General features: G+C 34.3%; 1 protein-coding gene across 13 annotated transcripts in view; it reads right to left on the bottom strand.

Moving 5' to 3' along the window:
• DNM3 (dynamin 3) overlaps nucleotides 1–16,866 on the bottom strand; it is a 542,471-nt gene that overhangs the window by 110,368 nt on the left and 415,237 nt on the right. For all 13 annotated transcript variants that reach the window (XM_021063640.1, XM_021063637.1, XM_021063646.1 and 10 more), the window contains one exon: nucleotides 2,206–2,317. In XM_021063640.1, coding sequence (XP_020919299.1) covers nucleotides 2,206–2,317 — 112 coding nt within the window. The remainder of the gene's footprint in view (nucleotides 1–2,205; nucleotides 2,318–16,866) is intronic.

Genomic DNA, 16,866 nt, shown 5'->3' with positions numbered 1-16,866 from the left:
ATGGGCTGTATTATAATGTCCACAGTGCTTTAACTCTCCTCTACTTCCTTAAGTAAGTACTCTGTGATAAAAATATAATACTTATTATCATCATTATAAATAAAAATAGAGTACTCACTTGTGTTTATCCAGTTAAGTTTTTTCCCTGCATTATCTCATTTAACTCTGTCAACCATACTTCAGGAGATTCTCATTATCTCCATTTAGACATGGGACTCTTGAAAGAAAAAACCTTCTCCCAAATCTGACAGCTTGTAATATGAGCATCAGGAATTTCCATTTAGGTAGCTGCATGCTAAAGTGTGTGCTTCAACCCACATGTTGTACTGCTTCTCATAACACCTGGCCATAATGGTCTTTTAAAAATGTCTTATCATGTCACTAACTGGCTTGAAACCCTCCAAGAGCTTCCTATCTCACCCCAAATAAAGCTGAAATGCTCACCACTCTCTTCAAGAGCTATGTCATCAACTTCTTTTGTTTGCCCTCATTGTGTCCAGACACACTGATTTCTTCTTGCTCTTCTAAGACATTGAGCTGGCTTTGCACTTGCTAGTCCTCTGCCATAGCACTCTTCATCAGCCTTTCATATCATTTACTCCCCCACATCCTTCAGGAACCTACTCAAATGTCAGCTCTTCAAAGGGGCCTTCCCTGATCAACTTTACTTAAAATAAAGCTCACTTTCCCCTCACTTTCACTGTCCCTTCAATTGATTTTTTATAGTATTAATTATACTACACAATTATATAGTTATTGGTTCACTTGTTTAACATCTGTTTCTTGGGGAAAGGACTTCACTCTTCACCTCAGTGTCACTGGTGCCTAGAAAGATGCCTGGCAAAAAGTATGTGCTCGATGAACTTTTGCAAAATGAATGAATTAAAAATTAAGTATATGTACATTTTTAATATATACATGTTTATGAAATTAAACACACTACCATCACTGGATAAGAAAGAGTAATAAGTAATGATTAGAATTAACAAAGAAAATAGAAGTGGTACAGAAGATAACTCTGTTCCTGGTTATCACCTGGAAGGGGTCTGGTTTTACCTCATTTGGAGGGCAGAGGGTGTGTCATAGGGGGTTCATTGTTTTAGTTGTAACCAGTCAACTGTAGGTTGAGATGGGATTAAGGGTTTACGTGAGAGCTAAAATAACAGCAATGAAGAGAAGCTTTTGGCACAAATCTTCTGTCCTTTGCCCCTGGAACTTTGTTAAATTGCAGTGTAACCTCAGGGAGAGGGTCAGGTCCAAAATTCCCTTGAGTTGCTTCAATTGTGCCCATATCTCAGACTTTCCCATGAGAAGATTCCATCTCTATTTGGGGCCTAGAAATAACCCACCTTGTGCATGATCACTGATCCAGAGCTAACAGAAGGACCACAAGGGTCAAGCTGGACTAAATCCTCAAAGCTAAGTCTCAGTTCTTAACTTCTGAGGAGAACCTGGATAGTACAACTGCTCAGGAGGAGGAAGCAAGCAGTGAGAGCCACTCATCACAGCCTCTTTAATGGTGTGTGTACAAATGTTGAGTGGGAATTCTGACGTTTAAATCCAGACTAGTCTGTGTAATATTACATTTTCCAAAGAACACAAATAGAAGGTCTGTTTATTAACTCGAATGAAGAGACGTGTTTCCAAGATACTTGAAGTATATTAATAAAGATAAGTGGGAGTAGCAATATAGTATTTTTTTGTTCTTTTATACTCACAATGACATTACCCAGAGTTTAATTTTGGATGCTGGTTCTACAGACATAATGAAAGGAGGTAGCTTTTTATAAAAAAAAAAAAGTACACTTTAAAGAATATGAAATAGTGTTATGATTGACATATATGCTATGACTATATGAAGAATGTTAATTGCTTATATGAATACTATAACAACTGTAGAATAGAGTACGAAGGAAAATAAAATTTTACATTAAAACAAAGAAACTCTCTCTTGCTTTGAGACTACGTATGTTATGTTTTATGGCAAAGTTGAGAATATACTGATAAACTTCTTAAAACAGAAATCTAGTGGATAAAAAGAAACACAAGCAAAGTGTTGGTTAAAACTATGATGAATTAATTAAGTCAAATGATAATGAGTTTCTCCAGCATATAGTATGCAGAATTATGTTTTCTTAATAATTTCAATTATTAATAAATTTTAAAATAAGAGATAATTAAAAAAAATAGACATATCCAACTTACTAAAGACTTATCAGGATAAACCCCAGCTCTTAGTAGGGATGCCTTCCAGCTGTCTACATCCTCCTGTGAATCACATGCCAGCTCAAGGAAGCGATAGTCTTTGTATACATTCCTGGAGTCAAAAAAAAAATCATACTTTCAGTTTTGAACCAAATTCAAAATGAATATTCCTGCAAACAATGATAATAAAAATGACAGTCCAAATGGAAAGTTATCTGACAGTCAACTGGAGAAAGACAAAACACATTTATTATATTTAAAATAATTAGAAAATTCCAACATGAATGTATTATACAATTAAAAAAATTAAAGAATTTAGAATTATTTACACTGCTAAGAAATAAGAAGGGAAGGAAATACGAATGCTTTAAACATGATACACTGAGTGCCAACAGATGGGGAATTGTTCTGAGGGGAATGGATTTGTTATTGTCTAATTAATTTTTGAAACTAATTTACATGTCTAAGTGGCTCATAAGGCTTTAAAATATACAGCAATAATCTTAAAAAATTAAAATACTATGCCAGATTCAAATTAGAAATGGTCACCAATATTATGAAAAGAGCTTTTGGACCACATCAGAACTCTAAGGCAAGGACCAACATGTGTAGTGCTTCAGGAGAGCTGACCCTCAATGATCACAGGACCCTGAGTGTGTCTATCCTTTGGCCCTAAGGAAGCATGGAGGGAGTGAGTTTTCTCTAACCTAACGCAGAAGAAAGTCTCTCTCTAGGTGCCTCAAACTGCTAATTCTGGCCATGATGACTAAGATGTCTGTCCCTTCCCATGGGACCAGTGCATTTAAAGTACCCAGCCATTGAATCTGTGCCACAAGGAACAAAGGAAAACGAAAGGACATCTAAAGAGGTCTAATAGGTAGAGACAGAAAGAAGGCAATCAGAGTAGTCCATCAACAAAAGAGAACTGTTGGGGTAGTGGAAGAATAATAAGTATATGAAAAAGAAAAAAAGGGTATTAAAAAGATGTCTGGAATTAAGTTAAAATATTGAATACATAAGTTTAAGGAAAAGATGATCAATGATGAGATAAGAATTAGATTTTAAGTTCCAGTAGGAGGATTAGAAAAATATAAATTAAGAGAAATATGGAGGAAAGACTCAGAACATCCAGCCTGTAAATAATAGAAGTTCTTGAAAAAGAAAGGAAGATGGGAAGAGAAAAATAATTAAAAAAAAAGAAACTTGTTTTTATTGAAAAAAAATATATATATATTTTTGGTCTTTTTAGGGCCATACCCATGGCATATGGAAGTTCCTAAGCTAGAGGTCAAATGGGATCTGTAGCTGCCAGCCTACACCACAGCCACACCAACTCGGAATCTGAGCCATGTCTGCAAAATACACCACAGCTCATGGCAATGCCAGGTCCTTAACCCACTGAGCAAGGCCAGGGATCAAACCTGTATCCTCATGGCTACTAGTCGGGTTCAGTACCACTGGGCCACGATGGGCATTCCCAGGAAACTATTTTAAAAAGACACATCCTGATTTTTAGAAAGATCCAAATCTGTACATTGAGAGTGCTGTTTCAGGAAGAATTGGTGAGAAAAGATCTCACATAGACATAAGCTAATATAATTCCTGAGCTCTGAGATAAAGAAAACATTTCAAAGTCTTCTGTAAAGAAACAGCAAGTTGCTTACAAAGGAAAAAGAATTAGACTGGCACTAGACTGAACATTCAAAAGGCAGACAGTAATGAAATAATATTCATGGACTCTTAGATCTACAGACTCAGTGTCCTACCTCCAGTCAGGATATCACCACATAGCCAATGTGAGGAAGATCCTAATACAGTATTAGGATTGTAACAACACTGAGTGAACCTGCAGAGAGTGTTCAAGGTGAAGAAAAACTAAGAGAAGTGAAAACAGTGGTGAGCAACAAAACTTGGCATATCCATACAGCCAAATTAAAATAATGATAGACCACCTAAGAGTTGCAACATAAGAACTAAATAAGACTCTTAAAGTATAAGAGATACACTGCAACAGAAATTCAAACAGTCCAAAACTTGGGGGAGCGTGGAAAGAAATAAAGATGCTCCCAAGGTCTCCTCTGATAAATGAAGGATCAAGAGTGGTAAAGCAAAGAGATCCTAGAGGTCTCATATTGTTGAGAGAAGTGGGCAAGAAAAAAGGTAGGAGAAGAAAGTGTCTTGGGAGAGAAATGTTTGATAATTTGCCTCATGGAAAAATAGGGCTATGTACTGATGAATGTAATTATTAATGAAATTAAAAGTACAGATTATAAAGAAAAATAATAAAAATTAACAGCCTTGATAAAATCAACAAAAAATTAAGATGAAATAACAAAATGAGAAATTTTAATAAGGCAATGGGAATAACATTAAATATATTAATTGCTAAATTAATAAAAATGAACTGAATTCTCTCAGCTGAACAGTTAATTTAGGTTTAAAAAAATAAGGCCTAGTCATATGTTATTTGCAAAATTAAAGGAGTAAGAAAAGAGATATCAGACAACCACAAAACAAAGAAATAAAAATGTATGAATGGCAATATTAATATAGGTGAGATAGAATTTAAAAGTACTGAACAGAATAAACAATTTCAAAGCACTAAATAGAACAAAAAGAAATATTACATAATGATATTAATTTACAAAGACTGGAAAAATACTCATAAACCTGTTTGCACCAAATAACATAGTAGATACGCAAATAAAGCAAATGTTATTAAAATAAACTTGAAATAACTATTGCATAAAATATAAATATGAAAAAAATTTAATACGGCTTTTTTCAAATTAGATATAGTAAACAAAGATAAGTAAACACATAAAAGAAATGAACAGTACTATTTGATGACATAAATTTAATAGATTACTTTATTGCTTAAATAGAAGATAAAGATTTTTCATCATCCACAAACCATTTACAAAAATCTGTCATACACTTGGATCTACATACATATACAATATTAGCTTTAAGAAATATTTAAAAAGAGAAACTGTATAAATCACATTCTTTGGTCTTAAAAAAGAAAATAATAATTTCTTAAAAAGTCTTAAAAAAATGCTTCAACACATTTCTAGATAATCCTTGTATTATACAAGAAACCAAAATAAAATTGTAAATTATTTATAAAGTAATAAAAAAAATGTAAGCATATCGCATCCAACCAATGGAACACAGCAAACACTGTAGGAAATTTATGGCTTTGAATATGTTCATCATTTAGAGAAAAAAGAAAAAAAGTTAATATTCATCTATAGAAACTATAAAATTATGATGAAAAAATAAGCCAAGCAAGGAAATTATCATATATTAAAGCCAACGTTAATGAAACAGGAATGTTAAATAACATAAAGCATAAAGACATTCATAAGTATTTTCCTTTTTTCTAATAGATAATACATTTAAAATCCTAATTAGGGGAGAAAACAAAAGTATACAAGATCACAAACACAAAGGGACAGAATACATACCTCCAAATATATAGGAAATTGAGAAAATTAAATCAAATATTTTATACATTTTTTTTTTTTTTTTTTTGTCTTTTTGCCTTTTCTAGGGCCGCTTCCTGCAGCATATGGAGTTCCCAGGCTTGGAGTCTAATCGGAGTTGTAGCTGCCGGCCTACGCCATAGCCACAGCAACGCGGGATCGGAGCCGCGACTGCAACCTACACCACAGCTCAGGGCAACGCGGGATCCTTAACCCACTGAGCGAGGCCAGGGATCGAATCCGCAGCCTCATGGTTCCTAGTGGGATTCGTTAACCAATGCGCCATGACGTGAACTCCCAAATATTTTATACACTCTTATGTCAAAACTAAGAACTTAGGCGTAATTAATAAAATCCTAAAAATTATAAATAATCAAAAATAACTCAAGAATTGGAAAATCCAAGTGGCTTTTCTAAAACATTACTGGAATTAATAAAATGCTTGTTTAAAAGGATAACATTGACTGCAAGACAAATATACAAAAATCAATTCATTTTCTCCGTACACCAAATAACATAGCAATGGGAAAATGCTCCATTCACATTAGGAGAAAGTCTATACAATACAGAATTTTTGTTGTTGTTGTTTTTCTGTATTTTTAGGGCTGCACCCACAGCATATGGAGGTTCCCAAGCTAGGGGTCAAATTGGAGCTGTAGCCACTGGCCTACCTCACAGCCACAGCAATACCAGATCTGAGCCATGTCTGCAAAATACACCACAGCTCACAGCAATGCCATATCCTTAACCCAGAGCCAGGCCAGGGATCGAACCTGCGTCCTCGTGGATGCTGGTCAGGTTGGGTGTTTCTACTGAGCCATGACTGGAATTCCAGGAATAATTTTTTAAATTAAGAAAATTATAAAATCTTATGGAATAGCATGAAATAAGATCTTCATATATCGGAAGGCATACTTGGATGTGTTGATTTGATTATAGTATACTCCTAGATCCTAGTAACTAAGTGCTAGTAGGTATTCAATAAATATTGAATAATGAACATCATCACACCCATAAAAACAGTAACTATTACCTATAAAATACCTTCGCAAATTTTGTAATTTAAAAGTAATTCTCCATCAAAACTTTAATATTTTTGCTAGGGAGGTGAGCACTTTTATAAATTTATGAAAATAATGTTCTTCTGATTTCATTACATACTTTTTGTATATTATTATAGTAATTTCTCATTTTTTAACTCGCTTCTGCCTGACTTATCTTTGTTTTACTCTTTTGCTTACATTCTTTTTTTTCCACTTTTCAAAAAGAAATAAAATGTTATAAATGCTAACATATGGTAGGGTTTTATTTTTTCATCCCAATTTGAAAATCACATCCTACAATTAAGAAAGTTTTAATCATGTTCATTTCTTGCTATAGCTGTTAAGTTTCATCATTTTGACTTATGCCCCCCTTTTTAAAATGCTCTTTACTGTTTGCTTTTTGTATATTGATAAATGAAATTGCCTGTCTGGTTTCCATTTTTTTCTCTTTACTGTTTCGTTTTTGTATATCGATAAATGAAATTGCCCTTCTGGTTTCTATTTTTTTAAGTGGTTTTCATTTCTTTAGGTAAATGACTACATTAAAGTTTCTCAAATCATTCTTGAATTCATTTCCATAAACAAAACTTTTGTATACAAAATTTAGGAATAAAATAATAATTCCTGGCTTATTGAGAGATCTGGAAGGTTTAATTTTCCACAGTATCTCATCACATTTGCTAATATGTTTAGAAATATTGACCTAGATATCATTTCTGAATTACTGTTTTCACATTTCTCTAAGAGTCTCCTTTTCTTTTTTCTTGTGTATTCAATGTTGTTACGCTTAAGCAATTATTTAGATAGAACTCCATATATTTAACTTTAATAAATATTTACCGTCAGACATTTTCCACCTGAACTTTCCTATTTGTAAATTCTTGGATTCATTTTTTGAGTTGGTCTCAAAGTAGAGTTGGCTATAAGAATTTCTGGTCGATGTGGTATCTACATTTCTCACATTGATTCAGTCAGTAAACAAAGAAATTTTTATTGTTTTATGGTTTTGTCACATTTTTCTTACTCAGGGTAAAGCATTTTTCACTCACAGGATTTCAATCCAGTTCACTCCATTAGTCTTGCAAATAGTTTATTGACATTTTCACTTTCCAGCTTTTTTTTTTTTTTGAGACTTTCTATCTCTGCTCTGTATGATTTTTTTGGATATAACAATGGACAGAGAAAGACAAAAGAAAAACTTCTAATTTTTCACCATTTTATAAGAGAAATCACCCAATTTAATCTTCATAGCAACCCTGCAAAGTTGGACATACAGCTGTTTTACAGTTGAAGAAACTGAGACAGAGAGAATAGGTGGCTTGCCCAAAATTGCACAGGTAATATATGGTCCAACCTGAGCCTACCATAGTCCTTGGCATGTAGCTTCCATAAAACAAATATTAGTTGAATGTATTGAACAAATGAATCAGTGAATAAATGAACTACAGAATGAACTTGGACTGTGCTTAGTTTTAAAATCAACTTTTTCATTTTTGACTGGATCCTTAACTTTTTACAGAAAACCTAAGATTAAAACAGTTTGAAAGACAAACACAATAAGCAGAATGAGTAATTTTAATTAAAGTGGGGCATCTTTAAAGGAAATATACTCTCCAGCATGACAGTTCATTGTTCAAAAATTTGAAAGATCATATATTTGTTACAGAGCAGAAAGGGTAATGGATTATCTTGATGGAATCAAAATATATCAGTTTTTAATTATCTAATTACTTCTCTGCCATAACTTTTAGTTACCGCTTAGGTTTCCATCTGAGGCATTTCTGCTATGCTGTATGAGTTCCTTTAAGATGTAAAGGTATGGTAAAGGCAAAGCTGGACCAATGCCATGGAGCTTTTGGCCAGCAGGAAAGCAAGAGAAAAGTAGAGAGGGTACAGTCTTTCCACACTCTCTAAGCAGATCTGAAGAATTCAGCTTTGGCCTATTCTTATTGACCTTTCTCCAGAGTATTTCCTTTCAGGGGCTCTTCACATGGAAAATTTTGATTTTTTCCCCCTCGAAGGATAGCCAAATTCTTGAGAGGGAAAATAATTATCTGGTTGAAACATTAGAAGAGGGTCAAAGGCTTCTGGTGGCTTTGGCTGCTTCATTTTTACCCATTTTTGAAGCCTCATCTTAGGCTGTGTCTAGACATCCAAGGAGAGTTGGACACAGGTCTAAAATACTGAACTGAGTTGATTTACTGGAAGTCTCATAAATTCTGTGGATGTAGCTTCCAGGTTCTCACCACATGCTGTAGCTGTATAGATAACCCACAGCAATTTGTACTGACTGCATTTTTTTTTGTTTAGTCTATTTCAGTGGCAATCATGTAGATATGAGCTTCTAAATCATTTCACTATGCAATCAAGCTGCACTATGTGTCTGACAGTTTGAAAAAATAAAATTCATCTCAATATTGAAAATGAGCATAAGAAATTTTATCCCATAGATAAAAGGTTTTAGGTATTACACTGAAGACAACATGACCATATGATAAGCCCATGTTTTTGAATATGTGTATGTATATATATATTTTATATATAAAAACTTTCATTCGTATCATAAGAATGTCTTTCATTCATAAGATGTTAAAAATGTGAAGTTCAATTTCCTTGCCTCTGACAGACTTCAAACACCTGAGACCAGATATTAAGTGTATCACAAGTCTTCTAGTCCCCAAGTCAACCCATTTGCCAATTTTCCCAAATGTTTCTCATATGAAGAGGTTTCTAGATAACACAGCATCCTTATGCATTCTTGTGAAATTGCTCTATTTTAAATGGACTTTCTGAAAATGAGATGCCAGCAATTGATCACAAATCACTGGATACATAATTATTCATAAGCAATGAAGAAGTTAGGTGGAATTTTTGCCTGCTTTATGGACAGTAAACTTTTACTAAGATAAGTAAAATGTAGTAGAATATAGTAAAGATCATTAACACCTACGGAAATCCAGTCTGTGCCATTTATTATTGTATATTAACATTGGTAAGGAAATCTCTCTGAATTTCTGTTTACTCATCTATAACTTTGGGATAATAATATCTAGCTCAAGCTTACTATGATAATAAAACAAGGTTATATGCGTGAAGATCTTATTTCACACCATGTCCAGCATCAGGTAAATACACAAGTAAAATACATAAAATATAAAAATTATTCTTATGCATTATTTTCACTGCCTTTAGGTCCTTTGCAATTGACCTCCTAAAAAACTAAACCTCTCCTGGACTGAATGCATATAGACTTTTTAAAACACAGTACAATTTACCCTTAGCATTATTACATTTCATCTGGTTGGTTTTGGCCTATTTATCAGTCTGCTCAGATGTTTTGAGTCTGGATTCTGGCAAATAATATATTCACAACTCTTCCTATTCTGCATTATCTGCATATTTATAATATTCCCATATCATTATCAGAGTCATCAGTAATCATATTATAGACCTAGAAATAAAACTCAAAAAGATCCTAGATGATAATTACATGTTCCATTAACTTGTACCCAATGGGAATCAACAGTAAGACTTGAGATTTAATCATAGTCCATCACAAATGGACTACCAAGTCATGTATATTTCCCTTCATGCCTGTATCAAAAGACTATTATAAGGTCTAAGTATATTATATCTACTCCATTCTATTAAAATTTGCAGTCTAGGGAGTTCCCATTGTGGCTCAGCAGTAATGAACCTGACTAGTACCTGTGAGGATGCAGGTTTGATTCCTGGCCTTGCTCAGTGGGTTAAGGATCCCTTGCCATGAGCTGTGGTGTAGATCACAGACACAGCTTGGATTTGGCATTGCTGTGACTGTGATATAGGTCAGCAGCTGTAGCTCTGATTCGACTCTTAGCCTGGGAACTTCTATATGCCATGGGTATGGTGGCTCTAAAATGCAAAAAAAAAAAATCAGTTTTGGAGTTCGGTTCAACCTGTTTTCAAGATTAAAAGAAAGTTCCTATTGATCACTTATATCCCTTCTAAATAAATATAATACCAATTTTATAATTAATTATAGAAAATATATGGATGATAAACTCATCAACCAAATTTCCACTTTATTCTCCCTTTTGAACATGGACAACAACCTCTCTGTGGACTTTTTTTTTTTTTACTGATCCACTGATCCTGCCACATCCCACTTGTTATCACCCTCCTTATGGCTTCCCTTCCGTGAACACTCTGTTTAGCATTATAACTACTCTTGCAAACCTTAAATTCTATTCCTTCACCATTTTATTCACCTAATAAAACTAAGAGTGAATTATTGTCTTACTCAGCTCCTGCATTCAAGTTGCTAAAGAATCCAAGAGAAAAACTATACAACTGTGATGATTATACTCACTTCAAATGTATAACTGCTAACATCAAATGGGCACCTAGCTTTTTCAGACTTCCCTACTATAATTCTGTAATCAATATGCTTTCTCACTGTACTAGAAGATTACCTCATACCTTTTCTTCCCTTGAATTTCTAATACACCATCTGCCATTCACACTTAGCTAATAATATTGCCTGATACTTCATAGGAAAAACATACCATCTGATGAGAATGATCTATTTTCTTTCCAGCAAATCCACCACACTACCAGCATTAGTAACCACAGGTTCTGCCTTCCTTTTGTATAACCTTCAAGTTATACAATGGGTTGCATCTCTTCTAATGTCTTCCTATAATCATTCCCTTTTTCTTCTAGTTGAACAATTTCTTCCTTTCTACTAAGGATCATTCATATGGCATACTAGCATGCCTCCTAACTACATCTTTTGAATAACTTTTGCTGTCTTCTCTTCCTTTGTTAGTCTTTAAAATTTGGGAATGCCCCAAGCTCTTTGATGGTCTATACTTTCTCCAAGATGATCTCTGTCTAATGGTTTTCAATACTATTTAAATGTAGATAACTCCAGACCTCTATACCGAACTGTAGACTCTCATCTGGAAGACTGTTACATTTCCTTGACACTTCTCTTGCTCTGCTCTCCATACAGAAGCCGCAGTGATCATATATTGTATTACTATCTTGTTTATAATCTTCCAAAGACTTCCCACTGTGACCAGTAAAAAAAAATCCAAACTTCTTGCCATGACTGATCTACCTTTCCAAGCTCATTTTCCCTTGTTCATGCTCCTAAAACTGCAACATAATTTCACTGATGGACTGCTGAGTGTTCATCAATGTATTTCCAGCATTTACATTAGATAGTAGGTGCTCAAAATAATATTGTTGTGTAACTACTCTTTTGCTCTTTCCTTGGCATCTAAAATCCTTCAAAAATGGAGTTCCTGTCATGGCTCAATGGAAACGAATCCAACTAGTATCCATGAGGATGTGGCTTTGATCCCTGGCCTTGCTCAGTGGGTCAGCAATCTGGCATTGCCATGAGCTGTGGTGTATGTCACAGAAAAGACTCAAATGCCGTGTTTCTGTGGCTATGGCGTAGGCCAGTGGCTTTAGCTCTGATTTGACCCCTAGCCTGGGAACCTCCATATGCTGTGGGGATGGCACTAAAAAGACAAAAAATAAAATAAAATAAAATACTTCAAAAACTACTGACAATGAGTGAATGATACCAAAATGTAATAAATTGAGAATCAAAGCTGCAATTTCAATAACATAAATTGCATAAGCTATTATTATAAATTATCCTTATATCTCACAGAGAACATTTCTGATTTAATATACTTATAGTAAGAAACAGTGCAATAAAAACCAGAAATTATGATAAAAGTAAAAAAGAACCACATACCACTTAAAATAAAGGACCCCCCAAATTATGTGAAATAGCAACTTAAAAGTATAATTATACACTATCTGCTACATAGACAAAGTAACACTATATGCCAGACTGAAACTTAAGATATGTAGCCAAAATTCTATTCTGAAGCAAAATCATAGTCATGTATATCTTATTATTTTAAATAAGAAGCAAAATTCATTGTCAGTATTGAATTTAACAAGGTAAAAAATCATAAAATTAATTAGAGTAAAATATAGGCTATAATAAAGTCAGGAACTAATGATGGAAAACTGAATTATCATTGGCAAACTTAAGGATCTGTTCTTTGATGAATCAAATAACAAAACAGAGCTCTGTAATTCCTAGTAAATAAAAGATGAGAAAAACATCAAAATCAGAAATGAGACATAATTTTATAGGGGGAAGTTAAATTATTTTAAGAGGTGCTAAATATACTTTTATGATAGTAAATTTATAAATATCAATGATAGATACAATTTCTAGGAAAATATGAAATGAGAATCATAAAATCACAACTGACCAATATCCACACGATAAACTGGAAAAAATTAAAACTTTTCTTCAGAGTTTTATAGGTCTATCTTTCCTAATTTTAAGGGAAAATTCTTTTATGCAAGATATCTCATAAACATTAATAGGCCAATACCCATTTTAAATCTCCAAGAAATGGACAAGCTAAGCAAAATTCTTCAAGTTTATTTAACCATAGACTTTTTTATTTCTTGAACTTCTCATGAGGCAGGTATACACTTAAGGACCAAAGTTTGGGATATGTCTCTATAAAATAATCTCACCTATGAATAAAGATGTAAAATTTTTAAAAATTATTCTAGAAATTGAAAGTTATAAAATATTTAAAAGAATCACCTGAAATAGTCAACACAATCTTGAGAAAGAAGAACAAAGCTAGAGGCATCGTGCTCCCTGATTTCAAACTAAGTCCAAAGTTATAGTAATCTGAAGAGCATAATATTAACATAAAAAAATGGACAAAAAGAGGAGATCCTGCTGTGGCACAATGGGTTGGCAGCTGCAGAGTCTTGAAAGTGCTGGGGCTCAGGGCTGATCCCTAGCCTGGCGCAGTGGTTAGGAATCCAGCATTGTTGCACCTGTGGCTTAGGTTGCAACTGAGGCTCAGATTTGATCCCTGGCCTGGGAACTCCACATGCTGGGGGTTGGGGGGAATACAGACACAAAGATCAATATAACAGTGAGTCTAAAAATATGCCCACACGGACATGGCCAGTTAATTTAAAAAAGGGAGCCAAGACTTCTCCTACTTAATGGGAGAAAATATTTGTAAATTATTTATTTGATAAGGGGTTAATATCTAAAATATAAAAAGAACATAATTCTCAACAGTAAGAAACCAATTTGATTTTAAAAATGGGCAGAGGAACTGAATAGGCATTTTTCCAAAGAAGACATCCTGACAAACAGGTACATGAAAAGGTGCTCAACATGACTAAACATCAGGGAAATGTAAATCAAAAACATAATGAGATTATCACCTCCCACAGATTAGAATGGAAGTTAACTCAACTTGTGGTATTCATTTCTCAATATATACATATGTCAAATCATTACGTTGAACACCTGAAACTAATATAAATGTTATACATCAATTATACCTCAATACTAGGAAAAAGATCCAGCTACAACGACCAAGTAGGGTTTTTCCTAAAAGAATTTTCTATCAGGCATACAATCAAGAGACCACTTGCATTCAGTACCAAATATAAGTTGATTACTCACAGATCCCTCCTCTAAGCTACAGTTACATTCTGGATATTTCCACCTTCCAAATATTACTCTCAAATCTTCTCTTCCTCCAAAGTTTCCTTGTATTAGTAAATGGTGTTTCCTCTGTCTACTTGCTTGTGCTAGATAAGCGTCATTCTGGATGTCTCTTTCTCCCCCATTTCAGCTCCAATCTGTCCTTTCTGACCATTTCTTTTATTTCAACTCCACTGCCTCCATTCTAGTTCAGGATACTATCACCTTTCACCTGGATTTCTACACAAAACTCTTAACTTCTATATTTGTTTCTCTCCTACTCTCCATTCTACAACCAAACCCAGTCCCATCAATGACTCCCATTGTATTAAGATAAAGGGCACAAATCTTTGATGTTCAATCTTTGATATTTTCTTTTCTTGACAAAGAGGAAAAAAATGAAGAAATAAAAATATAAACTGAAAAATTTAATTTTTAGAAAAAATATTTTAAAATATAAGAGCATTGCAAAACACACTTACTGTAAGTGCAGCTGCAGAATCAGCTGAGTCACCATCACTTCTGACTTTCTCTGGCTGCCAATAGCCATGGTGCCAAGTCCATGTCAATGTTAATCACAGTCATGATAAAAGCTGAAAGTATGAGTTTTGGTGGTAGCTGTGGGGTCTTATTTGTGATGAAAACGTTCATGAAGAAGGCAGATTACAATTTAAGTGGTGGAAATTCTCCCAATATAGAATATTTAATATCTAAATATTCTTCCTTATGCTCAAATGCTAAAATAATCTGATGTCACACAAATTAAGAATGTAATCTAAATAAAAATAGAAAAGTTTGAATTCCTTAGTAGAAAACTGATCTCCTGGCTTCTTGAAGGTGCTTCTGCTCTTGGCCTTTCTTCCCCAGACTTCATTGTTTCCCCAGCAAAAGAGAACTGACTGATTTGATTGGCATGTTATAAAAGAGAAATTGAGCAAGCTTGTGCCTGTAGGACACATGCATTTCTTTCTCTCATTCCAAGATGTTCTGGTGAGCTCTGCCCTGGGAGAAGTGTATGGTTGCTCAGCTATGACTTTTATTACTGGGGGCTGAAGTATTAGCAAGACACCTGGCCACAGATCTAGACCTATTTGTTTCATGCCTTATCTGTTTGTTTCCTGTGGTTCTAAAAACAGCAACAACAACAACAAACTTTAACTGAAGATGGGAACAAAAGGCTGTGATTTATTGGCCTCCTAAAACTCCAACAGTGAGGGATAGCTTTGAAGAGAGGATAGTGGTTTTGGTTTCAGATGGGTTAAACAGGAAGTGACAAAAGGCCTTCTGAGCGAAAATGCCCAGTAGGCAGTTGGAGATGTGAGACTGGTGTCTCAGGATAATAAATAATAACCAAATTACATGTGGCTGTGATGCTGGGTGCCATGTGAATGTTTATTTTATTTTACTACATCTTATTAGCCTCATTAAGTATTTTCCCATAGGAGGACAAGCCAAATAGCCACAGGTGATGTGTCTTCTTGGGCATAACCAATAGCAGGCAACTCAGCCAATATTACAATGTCATTAAAAAAAAAGCTGTTGCAATCCAAATTTCATTTAGCCCAAAGCAACGAAAAAACTTCATAAGGGAATAAAAGGCAACTGGTGAAAAAAGCAGAGAGGGAACCACAATTATTCTTTCTGGCCCATTTATTAGGTCAGAAGAGGTTGGGGTAGTGATCTGTGTAAGCTCAGCATTTCTAAAATCTGAGTGAGTGTGTGTATGTGTGTGTGTGTGTGTCTGACTGGTCACCTTGCTGTACAGTTGAAAATTAACAGAACACTGTAAACCAGCAATAATGGAAAAAAAATCACTAAAAATAAATACATACATACATACATACATAAAATCTGAGTGATAAATATAGGGCAGCCATCAGTCCCCAATGTGATGCGTCATCATGAACTAGGAAGAAAATGCTGCCCACTCTGCACTAGCCTGGTCTCATTCCCTTTAGCATGTATTATTTGAGATTTTATTTTATGTAGGATCTTTTATTTGGGTTAATGACTAACTAATAGTAATAATTATTATATAAATTTAAAAAGAGATTTTAAAAGTTATAAAAAATAAGATTTATGAGTAACTACCAACAGAGGAGAAGTGCCATCTAATCCCAGAAGGCATAGCAAGGGCCAAGAAGCCAAAAACCAACAAAGTGAGATAATATGGAGTTATAGATTCATTTCATAGCCACCAAACATCTAGAGAGGGTTTGATGAGAATGCTCGGAGCCTGGGATTGGGGTGAGGATATCTGAATAACTTGGTCAGTATTGAGATGCCATTAAAGAGAATAGAGAAAAATTTTGGTAGGATGAGAGACTGGCATGGTTTTACATAATGGCTCCTCACAAAATAAGTCTTTCAAATTATTCTAGGAGTATTATGTATTGACATTGTTATTATTATTTTTAATCATATTAAGTTATAGCAAAGTCAAATGAACTCATTTTTCAAAGTTTTGCATGACACTTTTTTTTTCACTTTTTAGGCTGCACCCACAGAATATGGAGGTTCCCAGGCTCGGTGTCAAATCAGAGGTACAGCTGCTGGCCTACAACACAGCCACAGCAATGCAGGATCC

This window comes from Sus scrofa, chromosome 9, assembly GCF_000003025.6.
Source record: "Sus scrofa isolate TJ Tabasco breed Duroc chromosome 9, Sscrofa11.1, whole genome shotgun sequence".
NCBI lineage: Eukaryota > Metazoa > Chordata > Mammalia > Artiodactyla > Suidae > Sus > Sus scrofa.
Note: the sequence above shows the minus strand (reverse complement) of the source record. Positions and strands in the feature narration are given on the sequence as shown.